General features: G+C 55.5%; 1 protein-coding gene and 1 long non-coding RNA gene across 8 annotated transcripts; one reads left to right on the top strand and one right to left on the bottom strand.

Annotated features, from left to right (window-relative positions):
- Positions 1-682: 682 nt before the first annotated feature.
- Positions 683-4109, bottom strand: LOC106994725 (uncharacterized). The gene is made up of 4 exons (XR_013410497.1): positions 3449-4109; positions 2832-3088; positions 1705-1792; positions 683-1199 (listed from the first exon to the last, which is right to left on the bottom strand). It is a non-coding gene; the product is annotated as an uncharacterized LOC106994725 (long non-coding RNA).
- Positions 3970-14261, top strand: SCN1B (sodium voltage-gated channel beta subunit 1). Of its 7 annotated transcripts, none has more exons than XR_013408634.1 (7): positions 3970-4362; positions 6047-6213; positions 7036-7276; positions 12935-13076; positions 13448-13519; positions 13610-13824; positions 13890-14261. XR_013408634.1 is itself a non-coding variant. In NM_001258167.1 (6 exon segments), coding segments are annotated over 5 exon segments (657 nt in total). In that variant the 5' UTR covers positions 4302-4322; the 3' UTR covers positions 13515-13519; positions 13610-13732.
- Positions 14262-14320: the final 59 nt, after the last annotated feature.

The raw sequence follows: 14320 nt of genomic DNA on the forward strand, positions 1-14320 counted from the left end.
AGTACCTGTCTCTCAGGGCTGTTAGAAGGGAGTGGTTCTCAAACTTGAGCTGCGTTCGAATCTCCTGGAGGGCTTGATGAAAAACAGACTGTGGGGCCCCTCCCTCCAAATTTCTGGTTCAGTAGGTCTGGGGCAGGGCTGGGATTCTGCCTTTATAATGAGTTCCCAGGGGATGCTCATGGTGCCATCCCAGACCACACTTTGTTTTTTTGTTTGTTTAAGTTAGGGTTTCTCTGTCGCCCAGGCTGGAGTGCAGTGGCATAAACATGGCTCACAGCAACCTCGACTTCCTGTGCTCAAGCCATCCTCTCACCTCAGCCTTCTGAGTAGCTGGAACTACAGGTGTAAGCCACCATGGCCGGCTAATTTTTTATTTCTTTTTGGAGATGGGATCTGACTATGTTGCTCAGGCTAGTCTCGAACTCCTGGCCTCAAGTGATCCCTCCTGCCTCAGCTTCCCAAAGTGTTGGGATTACAGGCGTGAGCCGTCATGCCCAGCCCCAGACCACACTTTGAGAACCGCTGTTACAGGTTCAAGGAGTTCATAAATGTGGCTACTTATAACAGGGCCTGGCACAGATGGAATGGAGTAAGTATTCAATAAATGTTACACTTATTGCATAAAAATAGAGGGAAAAAAGTAACTCGTGTAGTGAGTACCAAGTACGTACGTACTGAGCTCTGTGCCAAGATCTGATGTTCATTTTATTCTCACAGTGACTCCATGAGGTGGAGACAAAGATGTACACGCCTGAGGCTACCCAGCAGGGAGACAGACTCCAGGCCTGACCCCTGGGGTCTCCACATTTAGATGCAAAGTCCTAACCCCCTCAGGACCCCACCACAGCCCATTCAGGCTGATGGTTTGTTGGATCCCTGTTTTACAGATGAGGAAATGAGCTTGGAGGCAAAGTCCCTGGTCCAGATAGAACGCAGGTCCACCTCACTGAAACCTTGTCCTGGTTCCAGAGTGAGTGGATGGGGTAAAAAGACACCTTTGGCATGTCACACCTCTGGCTATAAGAATCATCCTAACTGATGGCTTGGGGCAGGGGACTGGAGGAGGGATTGGAGAGTGGATCAGGAGTGGCATAGGAGGCAGAGCCAGCCCCTCTTACCCTCTAGCTGTGTGATCATGGCAAGGTACCCATGCTGAGCCTCAGTCTTCTGTATCTGTAACATGGGTATAATAATACCACCTATAGGAAGAATTAAATGAGCTAATGTTAGTAAAGTGCTTAGAATGCTTAGAACAGCACCAAGCCCATACATAGTAGGTGCTCACTGAACATAGCTTATAGGGCTGTGAGGTGCCTCCTGTCCAGTGCTGAGGCCTGTCCTCACTGTGCCTTCACCTACCATCCCCCACCAGTGGAAGGGCCCGGAACAGCAAGACGGTTATTCTCTGCAGGGGAATTTCACAGCTCAGGAGGCGCTGGCATAAAAGTCTAGACCACAGAGGTGTCGGATGTCCCTGGCTCCCTGCCCCTCTGCCATGGTCCTGCCCAACACCCTAGCTCCTCTTGTCTGGCAGGGCTGGGCCAGGGGGATTCTGAGACCTTACCCCACCCAGAATTGGAGGCTAGGACCTAGGTAGTGACCCTTCAGCTGAGAGTCTCACTCCCACCCTGGTCCTGACAGACCAGAACTCCCACCTCCATTTTCTCCATTTGGCAGAACCTACTGGTAGGACAGGCCACTTACCACTGCTGGGGCAGGATTCCACATCCATCCTAGGCCAGCTACATGACTGTGGGCAAGGGAGTGGCCCTCCCATCCTTAGTTTCTTCATCTGTGAAATGGGGATAATAGAACTCACTGAAGATTTGGGGCAGTAGAAGTGGGTTCAGCAAATCCCAAGGGCTTAGTGAACATTGACTTTCATTTATTTGTTTGACAAATATTGATTGAGTACCTGCAATGTGCCAGGAACAGTTCAAGGTGCAAGAGACATGGTGGTACACAAGACAGTGTCCTCACCTGGGGGATTTTTTAAATTTTTTTTTTTTTTTTTTTTTTTTTGAGACGGAGTCTCGCTCTGTCGCCCAGGCTGGAGTGCAGTGGCCGGATCTCAGCTCACTGCAAGCTCCGCCTCCCGGGTTCGGGCCATTCTCCTGCCTCAGCCTCCTGAGTAGCTGGGACTACAGGCGCCCGCCACCTCGCCCGGCTAGTTTTTTGTATTTTTTAGTAGAGACGGGGTTTCACCGTGTTAGCCAGGATGGTCTCGATCTTCTGACCTAGTGATCCACCCGTCTCGGCCTCCCAAAGTGCTGGGATTACAGGCTTGAGCCACCGCGCCCGGCCAAAATTTATTTTTATTTTTTATTTTTTAGACAGTCTCATTCTGTCGCCAGGCTGGAGGGCAGTGGCGTGATCTCGGCTCACTGCAACCTCCACCTCCTGGGTTCAAGCGATTCTCCTGCCTCAGCTTCCCGAGTAGCTGGGATTACAGGCACACGCCACCATGCCCAGCTAATTTTTGTATTTTTAGTAGAGATGGGGTTTCACCATGTTGGCCAGGATGGTCTCGATCTCTTGACCTCATGATCCGCCCACCTCAGCCTCCCAGCATGCTGTCATTACACGCCTGAGCTACGGCGCCTGGCCTTTTTTTTTTTTTTTTTTTTTTTTTTTGAGAGGGAGTTTCGCTCTTGTTGTCCAGGGTTTACAGGTGCCCACCACCACTCCCGGCTAATTTTTTGGTATTTTTAGTAGAGATGGGGTTTCACCATATTGGTCAGGCTGGTCCCGAACTCCTGCTCTCAGGTGATCTTCCCCGTCCCCCGCCCTTGGCCTCCCAAAGTGCTGGGAAGGCGACGGGTGGCTCATACCTGTAATCCCAGCATTTGGGAGGCTGATGCGGACGGATCATCCGAGGGCAGGCGTTCCAGACGAGCCTGACCAACATGGTGAAACCCTGTCTCTACTAAAAAATTAAAAAAGTAGCCAGGCATGATGGTTCGCGCCTGTACTCCCAGCTGCTCCGGAGGTTGTGGCAGGAGAATCTCTTGAACCCGGGAGGCAGAGGTTGCAGTGAGCCGAGATCACGCCACTGTACTTCATCCCGGGCAACAGAGCCAGACCCTGTCTAAGAAAAAAAACAAAAACAAAATGTCAGGTAGTGAGGCTGCTATGAAAAACATTCAACAAGAGTAAAGGAGGTCAAGTTAGGAGCCGGGGAGGCAGTTTGCCCTGAAGCGACACAAGACCTAACGAAGGTGACATTGGAGCCATGGAGGCGGAGGGAGAGTGGCGGGGCAGCAGGGAGAGCAGGGGTAGAGGGGAGGGCAGGGGCCAAGGTCCCGAGGCAGGAATGGGTTCCCTGTGTTGGGAACAGCAGGAGGGCCTGAACAGCCAGAGTGGAGTGGGAGGAAAGAGGGGTAGAAGGTGACATCAGGGACATAAAGGGGTGCAGGGGATTGTAGGGGTCATCCTCCTGAAACAGCACCTCCAGATCCCCGGGGCTGCTTCTGCCCAGGGTGCCCCGCCTGCTTGGGTGAGGTCTGGATTGTAGCTGTAGTCTTAGCTTGACGGCCCCCACCTTCCTCTAATACCTATTTGGGGGTCCCTGCACAGTGACCCCCAGGCCTGGATATCAGGGCTCTGAGGGGAGATCACTCGGAGGTTCGCTTCCTTGAACTCCTAAGGATGACCTCCATGATTTGAAATCGGAAACCCGGCCCCCAAACTGCGCTCCAAGTCCTCTTGTGACTCTGGGGGTGACCTTTCCAGACTCCCTGGGAAGGTGGCGGGGTGGTCCTCAGAGCCCCAGCGGAGTCGGAGACACCCGGACCATCCGCCGCGTTCCCAGAAGCCGCTGTCCCTGCGCCACCCGGAGAGGCCCGTGCAGCGGCCGCTTCCCGGGCCGCTGCGGCAAAGGCTGGGCGACCGCGCCCTCCCCCCGCGGTGATTCATCCCGCCCCCTCCCTCTCCTCCCTCCTCCCTCCCTAGGCCGCCGCCGCCGTCGCTGCAGTGCGCAGGAGACGGCGGTCCGCGCCCGAGCGCGCCCGAGCCGAAGCGGGACCTGGGTCGGTGCACCTAGCGGATGTGCCCGGCTGTGCGCGCCAGCGCAGCAGCCCGAGCAGCGGCCGCCGCCCGCGCGGCGGGGATGCCCGGACGCCGGGCCCCGGGGCTGGGCCCCCGGCGGTAACCGGAGCGGGGGGGCCGCGCCCCCCCTCTTCCCCCCTCGCCGGTCCCAGAGCCGCAGCTGCTGCGCCCGCGCGCTCCCGGGGACATTCTAACCGCCGCCGGGTCCCGCCGCCTCTCGCCCCGCTATTAATACCGGCGGCCCGGGAGGGGGGCGCAGCACGCGCCGCGCAGCCATGGGGAGGCTGCTGGCCTTAGTGGTCGGCGCGGCACTGGGTGAGTGCACAGGGGGCGCGCGCGGCCGGGGGCACCGCGGGGTCGCTTGGTGGGGCGGCGGGAGTGGCGCTCGGGACTCGGAGCAGCCGCGCGAGGGCCGCCCCCGGCCCAACCCCGGGCCCCGCCAAGTCAGCTTCAGAAGTTGTGCGCGCGGGAGCCGGGCTTGGGGAGGGCGGTGGAGGTGCGGGTGGGCTCCAGCGGGCGGGGGCCGGGCTGGCACAGCCTCGCGGCTGCAGGCGCCCAGCCGGGGGCGAGAAAACGCGGAGTCAGCTGCTCCCGTAGCCCCGCAGGCTGCAATGTGACACCCACAGCCGCGGGAGGGGGGTGGGGGGAAGGCGGCGCCGGGAGACTGGGACAGGAAAGACGGAGGGACAGGGAGAGATGGAGACGGGAGGAAGGGGGCGAGAGACAGAGAAGGACTCAGAGCGCACCTGAGTGGTCCACTGGGAGGCTGGGGACGTGGGGGTCAAGGGGGGGACGGAGACGGAGACAGAGAGAGGGGTATTGGAGACAGAGAGAGAGAAAGAAAAAGAAAGAGAGTTAAGAGACTGAGCGCGATAGAGAAAGGGAAACTTGAGAGAGGCAGAAGGAGATGGAGAGAAGAGAGAGGGAGATGGGGGTGCCCGTGAACACCGGGAGAGAATCTGGCATGGAGTTTTAAAAGGGATAGACGTGGAAAGGTGGAAAGGGATTAGGAGAGGTCTCCTTCTGAGCCCAGAGAGTGGACACAAAGTGGAGGGACCTTCAGAGAGACCCCTGAGAGGGACAAAGATGGGAGGGACTGAGACAGAGGCCCTCAGGGAGTCTGAAAGGGACCGCAGCAGGGGCGGATGGATGAGAAGTCCTGAGGATCAGGAGACAAGGACAGCACAGGGCTGCAGCAGAAGAGACACCGCGTTAGCTACAGAGTGCTGGGAGGCAGGAAGGAGGTGCCAGGTAAGAGAGTGAAGGAATTCTAAGACTGGAATTCCATGGGGTGCAAAGGCCCTGGGGCAGGAGAGAGCTCAGGAAAGCTTTGAGTAGTGGATGGGGTTGGGGTGGGAAGAGCTCTAGAGGCGAGGACCCTGGGGAAGAGGGGATGATGGAAGCAGGAGAGGCTGGGGAGGGGATGGCTCACACAGGGGCTTGTGGGGCTGGGAAGAGGGGCTGAGTGTGGATCAGCCCCAATTCCAGTGCCCACCTCCCCAGAATCCCCCACCCCCAGACCTTCTTTTCTCCCAACCCGTTTCTCCTGGAGCTAGCTGTTTTTGCAATTTAATGGTGAAAACGACTGCCACCTTGAACTTCTAACTTAGCTGGAAGTGTCATTCTACCACCTAGGTGCTTGGGTTCCTCCAGCAAGGGACTTTCTGAGGAAGGGGCACTCCGGTAGCAAAAAGTCTGAGTTACTGGCAACGTTGACAGTCCCTATGGGGCCTCCCATGTACAAGGCCCTACCTAATGTATGAAAATGGGCCCAGCCAATGCTGGAAGCAGAGGACCATTTCTTTCAACAAGAGAGAGGGAAACTGAGACCCAGAGACGAATGACTTGCTGAGGTCACACAGTGAGTGACAGGGCTTAGCCTGGCATCCAGTCCCATCTGCTGGTAATCATTGAGGGGGGAACAGATGGTTTGTGAGGGGTCTGGCATTGCTTAGGGCAATGGGTGCCTCTGCCTGACCTGAGCCTGCTGTCCCCACAGTGTCCTCAGCCTGGGGGGGCTGCGTGGAGGTGGACTCGGAGACCGAGGCCGTGTATGGGATGACCTTCAAAATTCTTTGCATCTCCTGCAAGCGCCGCAGCGAGACCACCGCTGAGACCTTCACCGAGTGGACCTTCCGCCAGAAGGGCACTGAGGAGTTTGTCAAGGTGTGCGGGTGCCGGGCACGGGTGTGGGATGGCGGGAATCCGCGTGTGGGAGGCAGTGGGGCTGGATCTCAGGGAGGGGGCTTGTTTGTTTGTTTTAATAATATGCTGTGATTGCTGACCTGGATTCAGATTCTGGCTCTGCCAGTGGCCTGCTGGTGACCTTGGCCAAATCAGTGAGCCTCTCTGAAAGTCAGTTTCCTCCTCAGTAAAGATGGGGTGGCAGTGGTCTCTAGCCCATAGGTTTGCGTGAGGACCGAATGCATTGACGCACCTGGCACATGGTTGGCACGAAATAAATGTCAATGGACTTATTTGGCACCAGCAAACAATGTCTCGGATAGTCATTACAGAGGGAAGACAGAACTTTTTTCTTTTTTTTTTAACCTCCTTTGAAATACGTGTGTATTTTGCATTACATATGGGAGAGGGAACCATAAACTTCGATGACATGCTGGAGAATTGGGGTCTCCAGCTGTGAGGATCAGACTGCCCTGTCCCTGCTGGAGGAGTGTATCTGGTGGCTGGGAAAGAACTGCAGAGAATGATGGCCTAGAGGCCAGATGGGGCTTGAGAGGATGACTGAGGAACATGTGTGTGCACATGTGCATCTCGGCTGGAGGCAAAAGCGGGGTCTGGATGACTCCAGGCATGATCCTAGCCCCCGCCCCCCACCCCTGTGCCCTCTCTGCCTGAGGTCAAGGCGTCTGAGCCCATCTATGTACCATCTGTGTCTGTGGGTGTCACGGCAGGGGAGAGAATCAGGGTCAGGTGAGGGAAGAGAGGCCCAGGCAGCGACACCTCCCCCTCCCTGGCTACCCCTAGATCCTGCGCTATGAGAATGAGGTGTTGCAGCTGGAGGAGGACGAGCGCTTCGAGGGCCGCGTGGTGTGGAACGGCAGCCGGGGCACCAAGGACCTGCAGGATCTGTCTATCTTCATCACCAACGTCACCTACAACCACTCGGGTGACTACGAGTGCCACGTCTACCGCCTGCTCTTCTTCGAAAACTACGAGCACAACACCAGCGTTGTCAAGAAGATCCACATTGAGGTAGTGGACAAAGGTGAGTTGGGCGCTGCCTGCCCCTTTGCCGTCACCCACCGGCGAGCCAGATGGAGGGACAGATGGCAGGTAGCGGACAGGACAGGCTGGCTCTGTGCCTGGCCAGCCATCCGCCCACAGCAGCGGCCTGGGGGAAGAGGGGAGCAGCCTCTCCCGCCCACTCCAGCTCTGGCCTCTGTTTCCCTCCAGCCCACGGAGAGGTCAAAGCATGCATCTCCCCCACAGATGCTCCGGGTACAGAACCCAGCTGTCACCTGTGCTGCATGATCTCTGGCAGGTGCCTTCTGTCTCTGAGCCAAAGGGTTGTCCTGGGCTCGCCCAGGATAATAATCTGATGTGTTTCTCGGGGTGTAGTTTGAGCCATTATTCCATCACGGGCGTCATGAGGATTGAGCAACTGCAGGCACATGCCCGGCTTCCAGAAGAGCCTTGCACGTGGTGGTGAGGGTGGCGGTTCTTACTGTTTGAGTAACTCAGCCCTGCTGCCCTCTGTCGTGATGAGACAAGAGAGCGTGCCACCTAGAGCAGAGGTCCGCACACCCCTCTGCACTCCTGCCACGGGGGAGCCGCGCTGGCCTGCAGAGTCTCACTCAACACCTCTGAGGCGGGCCCAGGGGTCCTTTCTAAAACTCTCAGGTGAGGCAGTGTGGGGCCACAGGTGTGGGGCCCACCCTCTGAGCAGCAAGGATCTACAGCACTTTCGGATGTCTCATCATTTTGCCTCAGCTGCCCTGGACTCCTTGTTTGAGGGAGGTCCACCCCTTCTCTGAACCATCTTCTGCTCAGCATCAATTGCAATTGTCCAGGGCCCTGTGGCCACTGGCTTAGAGGCGGGGAGATAGCTCAGGTTTGAACCAGCTACAAGCCGTGGCAGGAAGGTCTCTCGGGGCCACGGCACACACATCCTCATGGGCAACATGCACTGCCCGTCTTTTCCGTGAGATGGATGCCGGCCTCAGTGCCTTACAAGGAGTTCCTTAGTGAATCCTCTCCCCGCCCTCGGGGTAGGGGCTCTTCCTATCCCCATTTTACAGATGAGAAAACCACGGTTCAGGGAGGGAAAGTTATGTGGCCAAAGTCATGTGATTGGGAGCTGGACTTGAACCCAGAGGAGCTTGGGTGACTGTGTTTCCGTTCTTGGCATGATTCACTGTACTCTGTGATCAGCCAGAGCCTGTGGGTTTCTTTTTATAATGAGCATTTTTACGTTTATTGTCAAAGCGGTGTAGCCAAATGCAATTCAGCAGGCATGTCTGAGCCACTCTGGTGTTCGTCATGCTGCTGGGGGGTGGGGGTCAGCCGCAGACGTGGACGATGGAGCCCCACCCGCGGAGTTGCTGTGACAAAGACGCCCCCGGTACTGGGGCTTTACAAAACCTGTTATTGCTCTTGCAAATCTGTAGAGGTGAGATGGGAGAGGGTGGGAGGCCCCAGGGCACTGTTCAGCCACCTAGGTGCTTTCCATCTTGTTATTGGCAATTGGCCAGGGTGTTGTGTCCTCTGTACACCATGACCCAGTAGAGCCTCTCTCTTTTTTTTTTTTTTTTTAATTTACATTTTTATTTTTTGATACAGAGTTTTGCTCTTGGTGCCCAGGCTGGAGTGCAATGGCGTGATCTCGGCTCACTGCAACCTCCACCTCCCGGGTTCAAGTGATTCTCCTGCTTCGGCCTCCCAAGTAGCTGGGATTACAGGCATGCGCCACCACGCCCAGCTAATTTTTGTATTTTTAGTAGATATGGGGTTTCCCCACATTGGCCAGGCTGGTCTCGAACTCCTGACCTTAGGTGATGATCCACCTGCCTTGGCCTCCCAAAGTGCTGGGATTACAGGCATGAGCCACTGCACCCGGCCTGAGCCTCTCTTTTTTAGGATTGTCCACTGTTATCACACTACATCCCAGAGCCCGTATTTTTACCAGCATTTACCGTTGTATGCAGTTCCTTATGTTGGCCCTGCAGAGTTTGTTTTCTGTACTATCCACCCAGTTCTAGTGTTTTTTACCCACCATATGTAGTATTGCCTTGTAAACATCACCCACTATATTATAGTATTTTATATTACCCACTATAGTATATTTTATATTACACAATATATTATACTATCATAATATTGCCAAACACAGCAGTTTTTTGTTTTTTGTTAAAGAGAGACCAAGTCTCACTCTGTTGCCCAGGCTGGGATACTGTGGCATAATCATAGCCCACTGCAGCCTCAAACTCCCCAAATCCAGCGATCCTCCTGCTTGAGCCTCCCAAGTAGCTGGGACTACAGGTGTGAGTCACTATGCCCAGCTATATATATATATATATATATATATATGTCTTTTTTTTGTAGAGACTGGATCTTGCTATGTTGCCCAGGATGGTCTTGAACTCCTGGCCTCAAACAATCTTCCCTCGTTGGCCGCCGTAAGTGCTGGGATTACAGGAGTGAGCCTCCACACCTGGCCTGCAGTATTTTTATTATAATCCATCATGCTAGAGTATTTTTAACATTCCCCACCATGGTGGGTATTTTTATTATCCACCATGCTGTGCTATAGTATTTTAAAAATCAATCCTATTGTAGCATTTAAAAATATTCCATTCTATACTATACTATATTCATCATCACCCGATACTACAGTATTTTTAACATGGCTCACTGTGCTACTGTATTTTTTCATTACCCACAATACCACAATATTATTTGTTAGCACTGCCTGCCATTCCTTATTATTATTATTTTTGTGATGGAGTCTTGCTCTGTCACCCAGGCAGGCTGGAGTGCAGTGGCACAATCTTGGCTCACCGCACCTCCCAGGCTCAAGCGATTCTCCTGCCTCAGCCTCCCAAGTAGGTGGGATTACAGGTGCACTCCACCATGCCCAGCTAATTTTTGTACTTGTAGTAGAGACGGGGTTTTACCATGTTGGCCAGGCTGGTCTCGAACTCCTGACCTCAGGTGATCACCCGCCTCAGCCTCCCAAAGTGCTGTGATTACAGGTGTGAGCTACTGTGCCCGGCCTATTATTATTATTATTATTTTGAGTCAGAGTCTCACTCTGTCGCCTAGACTGGAGTGCAGTGGCACGATCTTGGCTCATTGCAGCCTTTACCTCCCGAGTTCAAGCGATTCTCCTGCCTCAGCCTTCGAAGTAGCTGGGATTACGGGTGCATGCCACCATGCCTGGCTAATTCTTTTTTATTTTTAGTACAGATGGGGTTTCACTATGTAGACCAGGCTGGTCTTGAACTCCTGGCCTCCATTGATTCACCCACCTTGGCCTCCCAAAATGCTGGGATGACACATGGGAGCCACCACACTGACCTTTTTATTATTTTTATCCACCATCTCGCTGCAGTTTCAATATTGCCTATTAACCTCTATTGCCTCCTGGTAATGACCCCTGAGGAACGAGACATGTCATTTCCATAGGAGGAGGCGACGGGTCATGGTGGTGAGAACTTCACTGACCTGGAAGAGGTGGAGAAGATGCTGGGAAGCTGCTGGGGGCTGCCCACTGGTGGTAGGAGCAGGCAGATGGGGACCCATGGGGACAGTAATCCTATTTTGGATCCACACAACATGAGTGGAAAATACCTTGAGGCGCAGCAGTGTCTGAGGCGGGTGAGAAATCCGGCCTGCAGAGTCGCGGCTGGCCTTCAGATCTGCGGGCTGCCTGTGAGATGCCATGTTACCTAAACCCATTTGGGCACTGAGTTCCAGGAGCGGGGGCATGAATTCCGATGATGGGGCTTTATCCGGTGTGCATCCAGCTCAGAGTGGTTCCTGAGGCCAGCCACTGTGGGCAGCCAGGATGCGCTCGTCCTTGAGGTTTTCGGAGGCATCAAGGAGATGGTTGGATAAAGAATTTAGCACAGAGCTTGACTGACAGCAGGTGCCCACTACATGAGACACACTAATAATGTCTGTGGAGGCCGGGTGCAGTGGCTCATGCCTGTCATCCCAGCACTTTGGTGGGAAGATTTCTTGAGGCCAGGAGTTCAAGACCAGCCTGAGCAACACAGCGAGACCTCATCTCTACCAAAAAAAAAAAAAAAAAAAAAGGAAAAAATTCACGGAGCCTGGTGGTGCACACTTGTAGTCCCCACTGCTCAGGAGGCTGAGGCAGGAGATGGCTTGAGCTCAGGAGTTCCAGGCTGCAGTGAGCTATGACTGCATCACTGCGCTCCAGCCTGGGCAATAGAGCAAGACCCTGTCTCTTATAAAAATAAAGAAGTCTGTTGAAAAGAATGAATGAAGGAAGGAAGGAAGGAATGAGAAGGAAACCCTGTCCCAGCTCCTCCCACAGGGAAGCTGGGGCAGGCAGGGGGAGCATCCAGCCCCACTCCCTCCCTCACTCTGGCCCAGAAAGCACTGGTGCCATCTGCACAGGGTGGAGCCACAGAAAGTGCCCCACTCGCAGCAGAGGGAGGCCATTTGAGGACAGCAGGGAAAATGGGATCTCAGCCATCCAGGAGGGGGCCAGAGATGTGGGATGGACACCTAGGAAATCCAGCCGAGGACACCAGAGTGGCTTTTGACTCTGGTCCCCTGGCTGAACGCGTTCCCTTTACAGTTTAAATTTAGGCTCAAGGAGAAGCTGGCAATTGGCGGGGCCAGTGCTGTAGAGAGAATGTAGAGTTTCCGGAAAATAGCCAGCACTTCAGCAGTGCTGACTATGTGCTCATCCAAGCATGTTACGGATGTTAACTCATTTCCTCTCCCAGCAACCCTGTGAGAGGGTCTGTGTATTCCCACCTCCATTTTACAGAGGCTCAGAGGGGTGCAGTCCTTTGCCTGAGGTCACACAGCTAGTAAGAGGCAGAGCCGGGATTTGAACCCTGGCAGTCTGGCCCCAGAGCCCTGGCTGTTAACCACTAGGCTTTACTGCCCCAGTTATAATAACATTCATAAAAGTGAACCTTCATTGAATGCTATTTATAGATCAAGCACTATTCTAATGATTTTAAAGCATATTTAATTCTCACAGCACTCTGATGAAGGAAGTATTAATTGTACAATTGAAGAAACAGAGGCGGCTGGGCGCGGTGGCTCAAGCCTGTAATCCCAGCACTTTGGGAGGCCGAGACGGGCGGATCACGAGGTCAGGAGATCAAGACCATCCTGGCTAATCTGGTGAAACCTCGTCTCTACTAAAAAATACAAAAAACTAGCCGGGCGAGGTGGCGGGCGCCTGTAGTCCCAGCTACTCGGGAGGCTGAGGCAGGAGAATGACGTAAACCCGGGAGGCGGAGCTTGCAGTGAGCTGAGATCCAGCCACTGCACTCCAGCCTGGGCGACAGAGCGAGACTCCGTCTCAAAAAAAAAAAAAAAGAGGCCCAGAGACACTGAGTCACTTGCCCAAGGTCACACAGCTGGCCAGTGGCAGAGCCAGCCTTTGAACCAGAGCCTTCTGGTTGCAGAGCTACGGCTTTTAGGCACTGTGCTGAGGGCCTCTGGAATAACACAGATGTGCCCTCGAGTTACACAGGGAGGCAGGTTGAGGGTGACGCCCACCAGGCCCACCCAAGGCTGGGCATTAATAATCACAGTGCATACACCAGGCCCAGGGAGGTCGAGCCACTTGCCCAAGCTCACACAGCAAGCTCACAGCACACTCAGGCTGTCATGCAGTCTGGGCTACCCCCTTAACCCTGCCTGGCCCCTGCAGCCAACAGAGACATGGCATCCATCGTGTCTGAGATCATGATGTATGTGCTCATCGTCGTGTTGACCATATGGCTCGTGGCAGAGATGGTTTACTGCTACAAGAAGATCGCTGCCGCCACAGAGACTGCTGCACAAGAGAACGCGTGAGTGGGGTGGCTGCGAGGAGTGAGGGCACACAGGGCAGCTTCGCACTTGCCAGAGAGGAACACCCGGAGCCAGGCGGGGAGGAGGCAGTGGAGCGGCCCAGGGCGCCATCTCTCAGCACCATCCAGAGGGGAGCGCTCCCTGTCAGACATGGGATAGGGGTGTCAGACCCAGTCCCTTCCTCCCTCAAACCCAGGAGCCCAGGCTCCCAGCCAGATTCCTCAAAGACCCTGAGGAGTCCACCCGTAGCCCCTTCCTCTAACTAAGGAGCCCTGTGTACTTGGGGTGGAGCCCGCTACCTTCCCCCATCCCCTGGGGGTTGGGTCGGTCTGATAATGGGGTCACTGTATACCTGGCCTTTCCCCCACAGCTCGGAATACCTGGCCATCACCTCCGAAAGCAAAGAGAACTGCACGGGCGTCCAGGTGGCCGAATAGCCCCAGTAAGGCGGATGCGCGGGCAGAGGAGAAGGGGATTGGGAGGGGCCGAAGTCCCCCAGGTCCCTAATTCCCCCTCTCTTGTTCCCCTTCAGGCCCTGGGCCCCGCCTCAAGGAAGAGCCAGCCCTAATGGGGACTCTCCAGGCACCGCCTGCGCCCAGTGTGGGGGTGGCCACTCCTGGGCCCCGGAAAGCCTGAGTCCTGCCGACGGAGCCGCTGGGGTGGGAGGGGCAGGGGGATTGGCTCGCACCCCCGCCTTGGCCTCCTCCAGCTCCTGCCCCGCCGGCCGCGCACCGCCATGCATGATGGGTAAAGCAATACTGCCGCTGCCCCCACCCTGCTTCTGCTGCCTGTTTGGGGAGGGGGGCGGTGAGGTGGGGGCAGCGGCCCCGCACCCCTCCTCCTTGCTGATTTGCACACATTGGCCGCTTCAGACATGCACTTCTGGGGCCAGCCCCTCCCCGCCTCCTCCCTGCCCGGCGGCAGGGATCGCGATGATGGGCTGGAGCAGTCTGGGGCAGGGGGTTCTGGGACCCACTCCGACTCCCCTTCCCCGGCATCATTTCCTCTCCCGCTTCCTCCGGCTGGACCTGGGGTCCCCCCTCCCTGTAATGCACTCCTGCCCCGGCCCAACCTCGCCCTCTCTCACCAGCCTTGAACTGTGGCCACCTAGAAAGGGGCCCTTTCAGCCTCGTCTCTCTTTACAGAAGTAGTTTTGTTCATGAAATAAAGACTCTTGGACTTGATGCATAGTTTCGAGTGTGAGCCCCGTCACCTTCCCCCCATCCCCGTCCCCGAATCCTAG

The sequence above is a fragment of the Macaca mulatta genome, chromosome 19, assembly GCF_049350105.2.
Source record: "Macaca mulatta isolate MMU2019108-1 chromosome 19, T2T-MMU8v2.0, whole genome shotgun sequence".
NCBI lineage: Eukaryota > Metazoa > Chordata > Mammalia > Primates > Cercopithecidae > Macaca > Macaca mulatta.